The following is a 16,123-nucleotide window of genomic DNA, read 5'->3' on the forward strand; positions in this document are numbered from 1 at the left end:
ATTTAAAAAACTATACCAATAAACATGGCCACTAGAAATGTAGATCAATTGGATATAATAACATCATTAACAATTAACTATATTTTTTTTATTAAAAAAAAATCCTACTAAAGTATCTAAATAAAAATATGTACTGTGTTGACCATAAGAGCTCATATTAATATAATTAAAAATTATTCAATTAAGTCAAAAACTGCAACTACACATGTTAAAGTTGACATGTCTTATAGGAATATATGTTTTTTTTGGTGAACATTAAACAAATTATATTGAGTAATTATATATATTAACTTTGTTTTTTTAAGAAACCTAAAGACAACCGTGCTGAAGGCACGGGTTATACCTAGTAGGTAATAAAAAGAGAGTATAATATATATTAGCCCTGCTAACAATCAAAACATTGCTCGTGGTTTCTCAAATTCTCCTATGATTATAGATGAATATTTTGACCAATTGTGTGATTTCTTCTTTGCATGAACACAGCAATATCAGCGTATACTTGTAAAGGTATAGGTCATTCAAAAAGAATACATTAGATTAGATTGGAAAACATATTTTTTTTTGACAACACGGTAAGACATAAAACCATACATGGCTTGACGAAAAGTCGCATGTCAATCTAACAATAACATACCAGCTCTGCCACTAGGGAGTGTCGCATGTCAATCTAACAACAATATACTAGCTCTGCCACTAGGGAGTGTTACTCAATTCGACAGCAAGTCCAAAATGCAAAGATAGTAGTTTGCTACTTGTAACAATTATTGTCATACTTGCTTCAGCTTGGCCAACATAGTTTTGGCAGCTAATTTCTCCGCAGTCTTTTTATTCAACGCAGTGCGTGTGGCAGTGTATGAAACACCATTTGCCTTGACTACTATTGTAATGGAAGCTTTCCCGTCCACATAAGATGGACTGGTTTTATTATCGTATGAATTCCGCAGGCATAATTCACCAAGCTCCTTTACTGGATGGAGTTTCATAGTATCTAGGGTAGCCAATGGTTCTAAAATAGGTCTCATGCAGTTCCAAACAATCTCCTTACTATATCCAGAATCAACCAAAATTGCCCCAGCCAAAGATTCAATGATATCTCCAAGCACCTGTTGAGCCATGAAAAAACTCCAAGTTAATAAAACTCAGAGTTTGCATGTTATATACCAATAGCTGCACTTTATATGGTAATACGCCCTGGTCGATTTTAGTCAAGTAAATAGCGCATGATGTCATGAATAAGATTTTAGAAAACATTTTTGCAATGTTAATAAAGAAAGTTCCAACTATATTATCAGGTTCAATGGGAGTACATGTAACACCCCACCTCTCACTACATGTCGATCTCCCCACTTATATGGGTATGTGGTTTTAATTCAAAAAGGCCTTGACATTAATAAGTGGCAAATAATTCGATATATCTAGAATCCAAGAAGTCTTCCTAACCGATCTGACCCAATCCAGAATATTACAGTACATATGGTATACCTTTGGTACAATGGTCTCAGATTCCCAGCCATCGGTAGACTGCAATGATGATTTTCCAAAACTCTCAGCGAAGTTTTTGATCCGCTCGTGGAGTAATGAGGATGCATGGAGAATATGTTTGTGCAACCCTTTCTTGACAGCAGCAAATGCGTAGCAATCATTGTTTACAGCAGAAGACCTAAGGTCAGTTAATTGTCCAGGCGATATTCCAGGATATATATTGTACATATGCCAGGTTATGAGAAAATCCAAAACCGAGTCCCCGAGAAATTCCAAGCGCTGAGCAAAGGAAGAAAACCTTTTCAGATACAAAGAAACTTTCAGGCAACCATATCCGCAGATATAAAATTTCTCAATTATATATAAGAGCTGCATAAGAAACGAATTGCAAACTTAAAATAAAGGCACACATGTGCATTGGAAGAAGTGGATTTTACATTTTAGAACGTTCATGCCAAACAAATGCAAAGATCAAACAGGTACATAACATACTATCTGCAGTTTTATCCAATAGTTCTCACTTCTCAGAGAGTACTCCATATAATTTAGTCAATACATCCTAATTTGCTTTACTAAGTCTCACAAAAGTCCAAATTAACCAAGAAAAAGCAATATAAAAGTTCAAGGTTTACCTGTTCTTTAGTAAAATTCTAATCCCAAACTCATGTAACAGCGATTCTTCTCCACTCTATTTACATACTTCTAAGAAAGTAAAGTAGACATGAAAAAGACAAACAACATAATCTTAAGCTGGCTGACAATTGGGTTTCAACTCGAGTGTATTTTAAAATAGACAAAATAAGAACCTGTTGCAAATAGATTTGACTTATCTTGGTTTATTCTTTGAACGTGACTGACTATTTTAATTTTTTGTCCAGGTTTCAGAATAATCAAAGATATTTTAAGTTTCATGAGGTAGCCCATGCGGCCATGCCTCGTGAATTATTTAACATGAATCAAATGAAATTAAGGGCAGTAACACTTTTCTTAAGAAATAGGCGATAGCAACCCATGTAATAAGTTGAAGATTTAAATAAACAAAAAAAAACCTGATAGCATCTTGAGATCCCTGGGAGTTGGTAGGAACCATGAGTCAAAGCTTCAAGCAATAGAGACTGGTCACGAAATCCGTAATCCAGCAAGGATTCAAGTTCTACGACATTAATGTGCCTCTCTGGTTGCATTGCGAACTGCACTCCATTGGAAATCTCTTCAGAAAAATCAACTTTCAAACCAAGCCAGTCTAGAAAATGTAACGCTGCCGGTTCACCTCCTGCGGTGAGATAGGCACCTATCAGTCCTTCAACAACATCAGCAATTACTTTAGTCTTCATGTGCCTTGATCCCATGACATAGAGCTGTCCCGAAGTGCTGAATGAAGCTTCAACCAACCCAGAAAGTCCAAGGTCACCAGGAACAACCCAACACTTCGGATCAAAACACTCATAACGAACAAAACCCTGACATTGACAAATGAGTCACTATGCAGGCAGTATAATAATCACTATCTCATCAACATACAAGCTACTAATAAAACAATAGACAACTCCATTGGATCTCCTATTCGGTATTATGTAATTATATGTTGCACAGTACTGGTATAGTTGACGGAGTCGAATTTTGACTCCAGTACAATGATTACCTTGCCTGCACTCTTAGCCATAGAGGAAGAAAGAAAAAATAGGAGAGCAAAGAGTGCTGAAGGCTTAATAGTTGTTGATAGTTCAAAATCACAACCAAAGGAAGAAGGTAATGATTCTTCTAAACACTCCAAGAAGTGGAAGAAGAAGGGTAAGGGTTCTAAATCAAAAAGAGATGGAAAGAACCCAAAGATAAAATGCTTCAACTGCGGGGAGAAAGGGCATTACAAGAAGGATTGTTGGGCGAAAAAGAAAGGTAAGGAAGTTGTAATGACAATCTCAAAAGCCTTGCTTACTGAATCCGCCGATGAACAATGGTGGATAGATTCAGGGGCAACACGCCACATTGCTAAGAACAAGGAAAGCTTCACTGAGATGACAACAAGAAATCCTGGAGATTATAAGATATACATGGGCAACAACACGTATTGTGATGTACTGGGGGAAGGAACGTGCAAAATTCAACTGGAAGGCGTCGATGTAATATTGAAGGATGTGCTATTTGCACCAAACATCCGTAGAAATCTCATATCTGTTTCTATACTTGACAAAAAGGGTTTCAATCTAATGTTTGGGTCTAGTTCTGTTATTGTCCGCAAGGACAAAGAGTTTGTGTTTGAGGGTGTGAGAATTGACAATATGTATCTCATTACAAATATCAATAAAATTGCTTCTTCTAATTATATGCATGTTTCAATTAATGTTGACTCGTATATATGACATTCACGACTAGGACACATTAACAAAGATAAGTTGCTCCGTATGAGCAAGTCGGGTTTAATACCTGATATGCATAAAATAGACTTCGATTAATGTGAACCATGTCTTAAAGGAAAGATGACTCGTAGATCTTTCCGTAAACATTGGAAGTCTAAAGACTTGTCAGAAGTTGTACACTCTGATATTTGTGGCCCTCTAAGAACCAAAACCCATAAAGGCATGGAATATTTTGTAACTTTCACGGATGATTACTCAAGGTATGGTTATATATATTTATTAAAATATAAGTCTGAGGCGTTTGAAAAATTCAAGGAATTTAAGAAAGCAGTTGAAACCCAACTCGGACGACCAATAAAAACTTTGAATAGTGATAGAGGTGGTGAGTATGAAGCATTTGACACATTTTGTAAGGATAATGGTATGCGGCATGTTTACACAATGCCATATAGTCCACAACAAAATGGAATTGCTGAAAGACGAAATAGAACTCTATTGGATATGACTAGATCAATGATGGCATACGCAGATTTGCCATTACATTTTTGGGGAGAGGCTCTCTCTGCTGCGGTATATATCCTAAATAGAGTAAGAACAAAGTCAAAAGTACTTACACCGTTTGAATATTGGACAGGTTTGAAACATGATATTTCAAATTTAAAATTTTGGGGGTGCAAAACGAATTCACACCCTGAGAATAGTGGGAGTGATTCCGGAAATAGTGGGAGTACTAGAAAGAGGACAAGAGAACCATCATTAACTTAACATTCAAGGATTATTATGCTCTTCAAATAGATGACAATGTCGAAGTAGCATTGGAAGATGATCCAAAGGATTTTGCAGCGGCAATGGAATCTAAAAATGCATCTTAATGGAATGAAGCAATGAAAGATGAAATAGCTTCAATAGAAACTAATAAAGTTTGGGAACTAACCAAACTACCACAAAGTAGAAAAGCCATTGATTGCAAGTGGGTTCTTAAGAAAAAGCTTAAGAGCAATGGTACTCTTTATAAATTGAAAGCAAGGTTAGTAGAGAAAGGGTTCACTCAACAACCCGGAGTAGACTTTGGAGACACATATTCCCCAGTGGCAAAATTTGCGTCTATAAGAATCTTCATGTCTATAGTTGCAAGATTAGAACTTGAATTACACCAGTTAGATGTCAACACTACATTCCTAAATGGAGACTTGAAAGAAGACATCTATGTGACTCAGCCGGAAGGGTTTCAGGTGAAGGGACAAGAGGAAAAAGTCTACAAATTAAAAAAGTACTTATACGGACTTAAGCAATCCACAATACAATGGTATTTGAAATTTCACCAAACAATCATTAGCATGGGATATGAAGTAAATCCCTTGGACCATTGTGTTTACATTTAGAAATACCATAACAAAATTACCATTTTGTCGCTTTACGTAGATGACATATTATTAGCTTCCAATTTTGAAAACTACAAAAGCTCGTTTGGGATCCGAATTTGAAATGAAAGATATGGGTGAGGCAAACTACATACTTAGAATTAAGGTCACTATAAATAGAGACTCCAAGTTGTTGTATTTGGATCAAGAACGATATCTAAGGGAAGTACTTAAGAGGTTCAAAATGGAAAATTGTAAACCATTGAGTACACCTGTTTGTAAAGGTCTTACTTTGAGTAAGACGACGTGCCAAATGGCAAATGTCCCTTATGCTAGAGCTGTTGGAAGTCTCATGTATGCAATGACAAGTACTAGACCAGATATTTGTCATGCAGTAGGATTGGTCAGTAGGTACCAATCAAATCCTGGAAAGGCACATTGGCAAGCAGTAAAACGAGTACTTAGATATTTAAAAGGCACAATGGATATGAAATTGTGTTTCGGCTTGGATGACCTTGAACTTGTTGGATACACAGACGCCGACTTTGCTGGAGACGTTGACGATAGGAAATCCACAAGTGGTCATATATTTATGTTTGGTGGAACAGCTATTTCTTGGTTGAGTAAGAAACAAAGTCGTGTGGCAAAACATACAATGGAAGCCGAATATATAGCCTACAGTACAGCAGTTGGCAATGTTGTATGGATAAAACGTTTTCTCGATAGTCTAAAGATTGGTATACCTAGCAGGCCAGTCAATATGTACTGTGACAACAAGTCCGCTATCTTTTTGATAAAAAGTGGCTAATAGCTCTAAAGGCAGACATATTGATGTTAAATATCACTATATTCAGGATATAGTGGAGAGGGGTGAAATAACAGTTGACTATATTCCCTCTTAGGAGATGGTGGTTGACCCAATGACCAAGGGGTTGTCTCTGGAGAAATTCAGAGAACATGTAACAAAAATGGGATTAAGACATGTCTAAGTTAAGTTACATGGACCAAAGCGTATCTTCGATCGAAGGTACTCCAGGGACGCTTAAGGGTAAAGGTGAAGATGCGGACTACCTGATAAGAGATAAAAGATTGGTCAGGAGAAAAGGTAGAGGACACCAGCAAGAAAAGCCGGGTAATATTGTAGTATCATGAGTGTAAAGTCCAAAGAATATATATATATGCACTATGAATAAGCTGGATAATTACCCAAGGCGTGTGGTGTATATTAAGTCGTCAATAAGGTGATAAAGGAAGAACTTCTATGGTAGACCAATGAAGAAGTACTTGATCTAAGTTTCGATGCAGTCAATACATCAATTTAAAGATGTATATGGCTGAAGACATCGAGTGTATTAAGGTGTTGGATTGTAACCTTATACGGGAATACGATGCTGATCACTTGAGATATAGTGAGTTGAAGTCATCTTGCATATAAATGTATATGGAACAAGATGCGGTCAGATGCACAAGTAATATGTATACACATTAATCCAATATTTGTGTTCTGATGACAATCTATTTGTTAGATTAGAGTTAATGATACAATAAGGTATGGTACCAAAGAATCATTAACTAAAGGAAATATTTCATGTTTATTTCAAATAAGATCAAGTGGGAGATGTTGGACCACGGGTCTTCTGAGTGATCTATGTGATCATATTTGGAATAATGTGAGTTGGTTATTTCCCACACTATAGAGAGAGAGTGTGATGCGTAGGTTTGTATGAAGGGGTGTGTCTCTTCTAAGAGACACAACTCCTTGAAGAGGCGTGTCCATTAGAAGAGACACTTGTGTCCATTTGAAGAGACACAAGTGTTTGTTGGAAGAGACACAGGTCTCGCTTGGAAAAGACACAACTCTTTGAAAAGGTGTCTTCATCTCTATATAAACTGTTCTACACACCATTGGTGTTAACTTGAAGAAACCATTCCCTTTCTCTCTCTCTTAGTGTGTGATCGATAGTTTCACGATATTACTCACAACGATCCTTATATTTACTATCAGTATAATAATCGCTATCTCATATTCTCATCAACATACAAGTCTAATAATAATATATAACTCAATTAGATCTTCTATTCAGTATTATGCAACTATGTTGCACACTACTGGTATAGTTGACGGAGTCAGATTTTGACTCCGGCCAGTACAATGTGGCATTTTTCACCAACCCAAAAAGGACAATTATCAACTCGACGTGAAGTTCAGATTAGCTGATATATAATTCAAATGGAAGCTGGGCGAGCATAGTATAAGATAATAGTGAATGAATAACTTGAAACTAAGAAAATAGATGACTAGATGTGTTGTACAAGAGTCCCCTCGTGGACGAGTCTGATACAAACCCTAGCAAGATGTTGCATGTTACACATAAAATAAGCACACTCTACTTTGAAACGTACAGAAAAAATATCATCTCTCACAACAGCTACCAAGTAATTTTGTCTTGCACAAAGTTTTGTAACGGTACACATGCAGTCATTTTAGCTATCAAGGAAAACAACATAACAGTGTTGAAGAAATGGGGAACCATAGTACCTGTAGTTTGCATTTGCATCCAAGATTGCAAAGGGCACTGTTAGAAACCATTCTTTGTCTGTGAGTAGTAAGTAGTCCCTCATGATGATTTTTATTCCTTTTGAATAACTGCTGACTGACTGCATACTTTAAGAAAGAGTCTCCAAGTGTCTCTAGTGATTCCAGAGAAAATTCTTCCTGACAGTTCTTTGTCGTAATAGCTTCGAGAATCTATCATCCCCATATGAGTGGCACGAGCAAAAGGTTACAAATTAGATGACACGAAACTATCAATCAGCACATGGTAATGCCACATGTTTGCCGACATAAAAAAAAACTTGAAGTTTTTACACGTTATAATTCCAGATGCCGACACATGTTTGCCCCATTACATTCCACTACCAAGCACTACAAAATATTGTTGAGGAAGGAAAAACATGGGTACCTTCATGGTTGGAATCTGAATATTGCTAATAAGATGACCAGTTTGTAGTTTTTTCAGATTGAGAGCAAGAACTATGGACTCAATACGATGCATGATTGATGGAACCAAAGAGTAAGACTTCAGAGTACCCAGGGAAATGCAAGACACAATTATCTTGCAGAGTTCCGGGGGCAATTCTACATAAGCCACGGTGGATTCTGCAAAAAGACACTGGATTAGGCAAGGTGTACAGAGTATATAATAAGTGTAAATCTGAAGAACAGTTGTTTCATGTGTAATTTAAGTACAGGAAACATTAAAAAGGTAGTTGGTTCAGTCTGACTTTTCAATACATTTGTTGAAGCTTCAACAATTTGTAGTATTTCATGAGCTTGGATGGAAATAAGAAAACAAGCATAAACTTTAGAATTTTGAAGACTAAACAGACCATCGAATTTCAAGGATTTGCTATAGAAAATCTTAGAACTTTTATGGTTAATCGAGATTATCATTTTATTACTTGGCATTTCTTCTATCCTCACGGGTTCAATTTGGAAAGTGATCGATCACCATCCCTTTTCCTACTTGAAATTTTGTACTTGTTCTGCTTTCTCTTCTCAATTTTATTACGTTTTACCAGTTTTACCAATCGCAAGTTAATTAAGTCAGTAATGCACAAGATCAGTAGAGATGCAACAAACATAAGACTAATATTACCTCTCTCTTTTTTGTAACTCTGCCTCCTAAGACAATTTTGCACTGTAAAGATATGCCTCCCTCTAAGCAGAGTTTGCCCTTCATGTTGCAGCTTTATACCATGCCTGCCAATCATACTAGAAGTTGGATCATGTTTTCCTTCTCTTTTATTTTTAAATTCAGAACTAAGAGAAGATTATATATAGGAAGTTTATAACACAAACAAAGTGACACTGGCAAACACAGGATAACCACATCGCCAACACGGTCTATATGATCATTCAGACATATGGCCACCATCTTAGTCGTCAACCCAACACGTACAAACAAGCATGACTCTGTTTTATAATGTGTTTGTGTGTGAGTGTATTTATGGGGCCAGATAAATGTGATACTTTGAAGTGATAACCTTCTTGAGATAAAAGCTTACTGTTTAAGAAGATGATTCCCTACCAGAACGATCATCTCTGTTTGGATTACCTGATCAAAGGCATGTGCTGAAGGGGGCACACTTGCATATGTCTTCCATACATCAGGATCACGCAGGTTCATAACAAATAAGTACAGTAGGCATAGAGTGATTACAAATGATTTTCATACACTGTTGAGTACTCACTTAGATTGATAATATTCCTTATATCTAAGAGCTTCTCTCTTCGACTGCATAACAGAATTTCCATCAAGACCATCTAAGAATCCACTGACGCAGTATATGCATCCATTATGAGGTGTGACGACTACAGAGCTCTTCAGCATGCACCTACAAATCACCTTATCATTGGAGTGCACATAATTCAAACAACTCTTTTCAGGGCAATGACTCCAGTGACAGTTCAATGTAGATAAAGAACTAATACAATCCCAATGTACAATTGGAGATTTCCTATCTGCATTTGTAGATGGTAGTAGTAAATAGCTGATCCTTGGAACGGTGTCATTTTGCTGGTGTTTGTCCAATGCATCAGCCACACTGTTCCATTTTTGGTCAATAAGTAACCTTAAAACAGTAAGCTGGAACTTTGTAGCCACCGAAACCTGGAAGCAAATATGATTATAGTAACAAAATAAAGATCTGAAGTGGATCATATTGTGATAACCTTATTAAGTCATATCATGCATTGTATCGAAAGTAGTTACCTGTTCTGGACTAAGAAGAATGGTACCAGCGTAAACTATGTTTATCCCTACTGAGCCCTTACTGACAAATAAGTCAAAATCCAAATGCGTGAAATCATTTCCCAGATTACTCTTTACAGCAAGTATAATATTTTCGAAGGAAACATCATCGTCAAAATTTTGCTGCATTTCAATTGTATAGCAATGGTAGATCTCCTCAATGTGAGATGGCCAGTTGAAAACCAGCTCTCCTGGATAATAAATTACTTGTTCCTCCTCATAAGAAACATCCTCTGTATGATAAACAAATGAAATGATGCATGATCGAGTTAAACAGTATGATATCTGCGACTTGCAAATTTGAAGTATTCTGAATGGAAACCTTTATCATGAAAACAGTAAACATCTAAAGTAAAGAAACACAGAAAAATCGCAAGCAAGAAAAATAATACTGCGTCCAAATTTAATGCAAGAAAATTAGAACAGGTGCATTGGGACAAAACAGTTCACTATTCAATCTTCCAAGGAATTCAGAAAATAAAAATCTAAGACCATGACATTCTAAAATTTTGAAATGGCAAAAATAAATATCTCAACACAGGCAATATGATAGGAGAGTCACCACATATTCGGTTCAACTTCTAACAGATTCAAATTTTCTCTAGGACATGTCAGCCCAACGACAATGCACTTTTTTTGTCCCACATCATATATATTCAACTGCTGGGGTAGATTCCATCCCAGCACACTAGCATTATTTCTCTTACCCCTCTACAACTGACAAGATCCTTTTTCAATGAAAGACATACATTCAAGAAAAATCCTTAAACCTTGGGATCGGAGTAATAACTCAAATTATAATTTGAGAGTTGAGAGCCATCAGCAGAAAATAGTGAAACAGTACAGTTACCTAAATCATTTGCATTAGTATCGTCTTCAACAGACTCTAGTAGCAGATTATCATTAAGAGAACTTGTTTCCAAGTACACGATCGTATTCTGTTGCATAGCTTTCTCTAACGCATCAAGTTGATGACTGTTGCATCAAACAAAATAAATAAACAACACTCCATCCAAAGTAAACACATAAATGAAACAAACCAACCTTCGAGAGAAACTTTGAGGATCAATAATCTCGTTTGGTGACATTAGTTTGTGTGGCTTCTTAGTTCTTACTAGATTCTTGTTTGTTGTTGTTTTTGTTAACAACGTTGATTAAAAAGAAGAAAGAGAATTATATAACGTCATAAAGTTGCTCCACTTTACTTTCTGACTTTAAAAAGATTACGACCAAATGGGCCCCGGACTTCGTAATTTATCTCTGCTTCAAGTGGCCCTCCTCATTTTTTAGGAAAATGAAGTTTTCTTGAGGTTTTTGCAAATTTTAGAATTTTTTTCAAAATTATATTTGAACTCCTATCTCATTTTCATTCTAAATGGAAAGATTTCCAAAGTTGCATGGAAAGAAGCACAGAAGCAAGTTAGTTGTTGGCCTTTGATTACGTTGGTAACGAATTTTTAATCCTAGCTCTGGAATCAGTTGATCATCCCAGTCTTTCTTTCTCACAGTTATCTTTACAGAACGAAAGGACGTGAATGGATTCAGTGGGACTGTGGGACCTCATCAGATATCTTGGTTACTAAGTCATCGACATTGTACTAGATTCTTTTCATCATGGAGAAGACTGTCAACACAATCTACTGTTAACGCACTGAACATGTGCATGTTTCCTTAAGATTCGAGGAGACCCTCCTAATATGTCACTAGAGAGTATATTGAACCGAACCGATCTGTTTATCGAGAAAACAAAAAAACATTACAAGTACACTGAACCGATCCACTCATCCACCAGACTTTTAGTTCTAGGATCTCAAATTTTTGGGACTCATTTTTATAACCATCCGATTAGTTCCATTCGGTGGTTCAGATTAAACAAGATAAAACACTTAAAATCTCAATTATTAATATTCTTTTGAAGTTTTTACTTTTTAATATATGAGACTCTACAATGAGGAAAAAGCAAGAGAAGGCTGGGTATTCTAAACCGGAACTGGATTGATTCAAGAACTACACATGTATTTGGGATTGACACCACATCTTCTATGGCTTTTATGATTAAGAAACTAGATTTTTGGACCCGTTCAATGAACGGGGACAATTTTTATAAATTTGATTATTATTTAACAAAAAATTTATTTCCAAAATATATTGAAACTCGTAAATTTTTTTGATGATAGCCTAAAAAACTGTTTTTTTTTTTTTAATTCAATGTGCCTTATAGTGTATTAAGATTAAGGGTGCAAGTGGATATCCAAATATTCGAATCCGATTCGAATTCGTATTCGAAAAATCGGGTATTATCCGAAAATTTCGGATTCGGATTCGGATTCGGATTTTTTTTTTCTGTCCGAACTGGTTTCGGATATGGATTCGGATACTGACATATCCGCATCCGATAATATCCGATCCGATTTAAAAAATTAATAGTTTTTATATATAATTAATTAATTTATTTTTTATTGTATAAAATATTATATAAAATCATAAACTAATAATATAAAACTATAATAACAAAATAATAATAATAAATGACAAATATATATATTTATACTAGTTTTTATAGTGGTAAAATGAATTATTCAAAGCAAATAAAATTTTAATTAATTTTTATTTTCGGATCGGATATTATCCGATATCCGTTTCGGATATCCGAAATGATTTCGGATATCGGTATAAATTTTCGGATTCGGATTCGGATACAGACATATCCGCATCCGAACATATCCGTTTGCACCCCTAATTAAGATGTCCAAAATTTGTGGTGTCTTTTAATTTTTTGTTTTTTAATTGTACGTTAGCCCATTAATATACTAAACACGTTTTGTCACTTTAACCACTTGCATCTCTAATTTTCACACGTGTATTCTCGCTCTGATTTTTTTTAGATAGCATATGGATTAACCTATCTCTTGAATATCTATCTTCAGTTGACTTTAGCAAAGAAGTAAATTCAGTAGCTTTTAAAAGTGCTTTTATTTCAAAAGTGTTGATTTTCTCCTTGGAGTTTTTAATATTTAGTGTTATGGTTAATCACAATATTTTCGTTTGGTCCTCAAGTATGATGTGTGCATGACATGTGCAGTGTATTGTAGCCATTTTTCATTAAAAAACGGATATTATAAAACGGTCAACTTGCAGTCAACTCAGTCAAGTGTCAATTTTAATAAACAAAAAATTGTAGACCAACACAATTTGTTATTATAATTAGGACTAAAAGCTAAATTGTTTTGCGGTTTCGGCAGGGCAGCTCTAGGGCAGGCTATCTAGGCAGCCGCCTGTGTAATGTGTAAAGGGAATTTGGGGGTTGTGGTTGTTGTGGGAGATATTGATATTTTAGTAAAAAAGTTTCACATGTCTTATATGTTTTTTTTTTTTTTATTGTTTTATAGGTTCTTTTGGGATATTTTTCTCAATTTATCAAAGTTTATACGAAAGTGAAGTTTTATTTATTACTAATGTATTTGTCTCAATTTTTTTGTTTTGTAGGGATTATGCTTGTAAATTTATGATGTTTTTTAATTCTCCAAATAATATCTGGTTGGCAAATAAGTATGCTATTGATAACAGAGAAAGAATTTATGTGTTTGATTTTTTCAATGTCCGATTAAAAAAATAAGCAGAAGAGGTGTTGTAGACAGTAGACACCGTGGTGGCAGTAATCGATATATAAATAGTGAAACTCAAAAGTTGGTTCTCAGTATGAGAAGCCTATTGAATGAATATGTTTTTTTTTAATCTAATTTTGAATTTTGAATTTTTTGAATTATAATGTTATTATTATTATTTTTTTCTTAAAGTGATTGTGTTCGTTGTCCTGCTATAATGTTGTTTTCTAAAAAAGTTAAGTGGAGAATGTACAAAATTATTATGATAAGAACTTTGATAGAATCAGAACTTTTGATGGGAAGTTCAAGTGTGAATTTTTGGTTGAAGTTAAAAGTTAGGAAGGAAGAACTTCTTCATTTTTTTAAAAAACAAATGAGCATTGAAGAACTTTAAAGCCCTTGATGAAGGAAGTTCAAGTGAAATCGAATGTGAAGACTAAAAATATTTTATATTACAAAATGAAGAAGAAAATCGTCATTAAAAGTTGTTGATAGGCAATTTTTTTTTTTTAACATTTTTTTTAAAGGATATAATTTTTTGCTTTGTTTATAGTTTAATTAATGAGCACTTCTTCAGTCTTAAAATGAAAAAAATGTCTGATAACCGGGCTTTTGGGTCGACCTATATCGCGCACATCGTTTGGGCCTTTGGATTCATAATTATATTATTATTTTAAATAATACACCACCCGAATGAGTGGCGAGATGTGATGGTATCGCACCATACATTAGTTTTAACTTTGGCTTTGGATGTGAATAAAAATATAATTTATAAGAAATAAGTGAGAAAAGAAATTGAGAATAATAAGTTATGGAAGATTTAATGAATAAAGCCTTAATTAATACCTTCTGATATTTTTATTTTTCAGCTAAACAGATTTTGGATGCTTTGTGGTACGTAGCTTTTGACGGTGGCTTTGGTAGCTTTTATGACTGTGACGTTGGTCTGTTTTTAGTTGGTGGTTAAATACCAACTTGTGTTATCTGATTTATATTGCATTGATGTTTAATCAATATATTTTGCTTACTATGTTGATCTGTTTATGTTTTAAAGTGTTTTTGAATGAGTTGGATACCCTTTTTTTCTGTTTCATAACAGTAGGAAATGCTGGAGAGATGACGCAAACTTGGGGGGTCATTGGCTTACTTGTGACTTGTGCATATACAGTGAAAGTGAAGAAGAGCTGGTAGAAGCAATTGAGAAAGCAACAGCGTAACTTAAAAAATGGTTCCTCATGCTTCATAGAGGTGATTTGTCATAGATGTGATACCAACAAATTGACAATTTAACTGGCTGTCAAGTTCTCTGCATCTAATAGTCGAGGGCTTGGGCACCAACTTGCTTGAAACACACTAACAAAGTTCATCTTTTAAGTGAATTTGTGTCTGGTCCAAGTACCAGAACACACGACCAAAGTTGCACCCAGTACCTATAACATTAAGAATTCCTTACAGAAATTAAATGATGAATAAAAACTGAAATGGGTGTAAACCTCATTTGTAATAATAGAAACAATGTACAGGAGAAAAAAACATGTACACCTAGTGCTTCCCATGTACCCCTTTATGTCGGCTCCATTGGAAAACCATGAAGGTCAAGAATCTCAGTTCTATTAAGGGGAATTACAAAAGGGTGGGGGCATAACATGTGGGGGGCTTCCACATAATGTCACTTTGTATAACACCACAAATTTGTAAAACTCCATTTGAATGACCACCAAAGACAAACTGCCTTTTTAGTCATTGCCATTTTATCTTCTTACAACAATTGCAATGATCCGAGCTAAGAAAGGAGTAGTTGCTATCGGCGGTGAACTAACTTATAAAAACCCCAATTTTTAAACAATATAAATTACATTATTTGAATTGAAAATAACTATTATATTATGAAGTCTAGCTTGTTCTAGAATTTGTTTGCTTGTTGTTGATTTTTCAAAATTGTTTTTACTTGAATTGTGTGTTAGAACTTGTGTGGATATTTTAGAATCATTGTTGGGCTTGAAAACATTGTAAAAATATACCCATATAGGTATGGACCTTGGGTGTTTTTAGACCCATTTGAGGCCCATATGTTAACTTAAACAGACTTAAAACATTGAATAAACAAGACCTGCGAATTTCCTCTGTAAAAATCTCATTATTCAAAAACAAAACCCTAGCCTCCATTAAAAAGAATGTTTTTGATTGAAAGAAATAAAAAGAAGGGGAAGAAGAAGAAAATGGATTGGAGAAAAAGAAGCATATATGGATATTCTTTTGCAAATTCAATTTCGGGTGAGTAGTCTAAATCTTTTCTTTACAACTTATTTGATTGATGAACATATAACTTCTTTTAGTTATTTACTTAATTTATTAATTGAAATTTTGGGATGAAAAATTATTAATTTGATCAATATAGATAAATGGCGTCTTGAAAGTTCTTGACTCAAGGTTTATACGCCATATCTAGATATTTGTAGGTATGTTGTTGTACCCATGGGTGTTCTGTAGGCTATTGGTTGCTT

At 34.8% G+C, this 16,123-nt stretch overlaps 1 protein-coding gene across 2 annotated transcripts; it reads right to left on the reverse strand.

Moving 5' to 3' along the window:
- Positions 1-510: 510 nt before the first annotated feature.
- On the reverse strand, positions 511-11,393 carry LOC147521907 (endoribonuclease Dicer homolog 2-like). 2 transcript variants are annotated; one of them, XM_086589293.1, is made up of 11 exons: positions 11,059-11,393; positions 10,865-10,989; positions 9,976-10,247; positions 9,455-9,873; positions 9,319-9,360; positions 8,860-8,963; positions 8,164-8,360; positions 7,740-7,949; positions 2,532-2,942; positions 1,483-1,761; positions 511-1,103 (listed from the first exon to the last, which is right to left on the reverse strand). In XM_086589293.1, exons 1-11 carry the CDS (start codon positions 11,100-11,102, stop codon positions 768-770), a joined length of 2,439 nt encoding a protein of 812 aa, XP_086445419.1. In that variant the 5' UTR covers positions 11,103-11,393; the 3' UTR covers positions 511-767. The 2 variants fall into 2 exon arrangements, with proteins under 2 accessions (XP_086445419.1, XP_086445428.1); XM_086589302.1 differs by lacking the exon at positions 9,319-9,360 and having other exon boundaries at positions 11,059-11,384.
- Positions 11,394-16,123: the final 4,730 nt, after the last annotated feature.

This window comes from Coptis chinensis, chromosome 1 (assembly GCF_015680905.1).
Source record: "Coptis chinensis isolate HL-2020 chromosome 1, ASM1568090v1, whole genome shotgun sequence".
NCBI lineage: Eukaryota > Viridiplantae > Streptophyta > Magnoliopsida > Ranunculales > Ranunculaceae > Coptis > Coptis chinensis.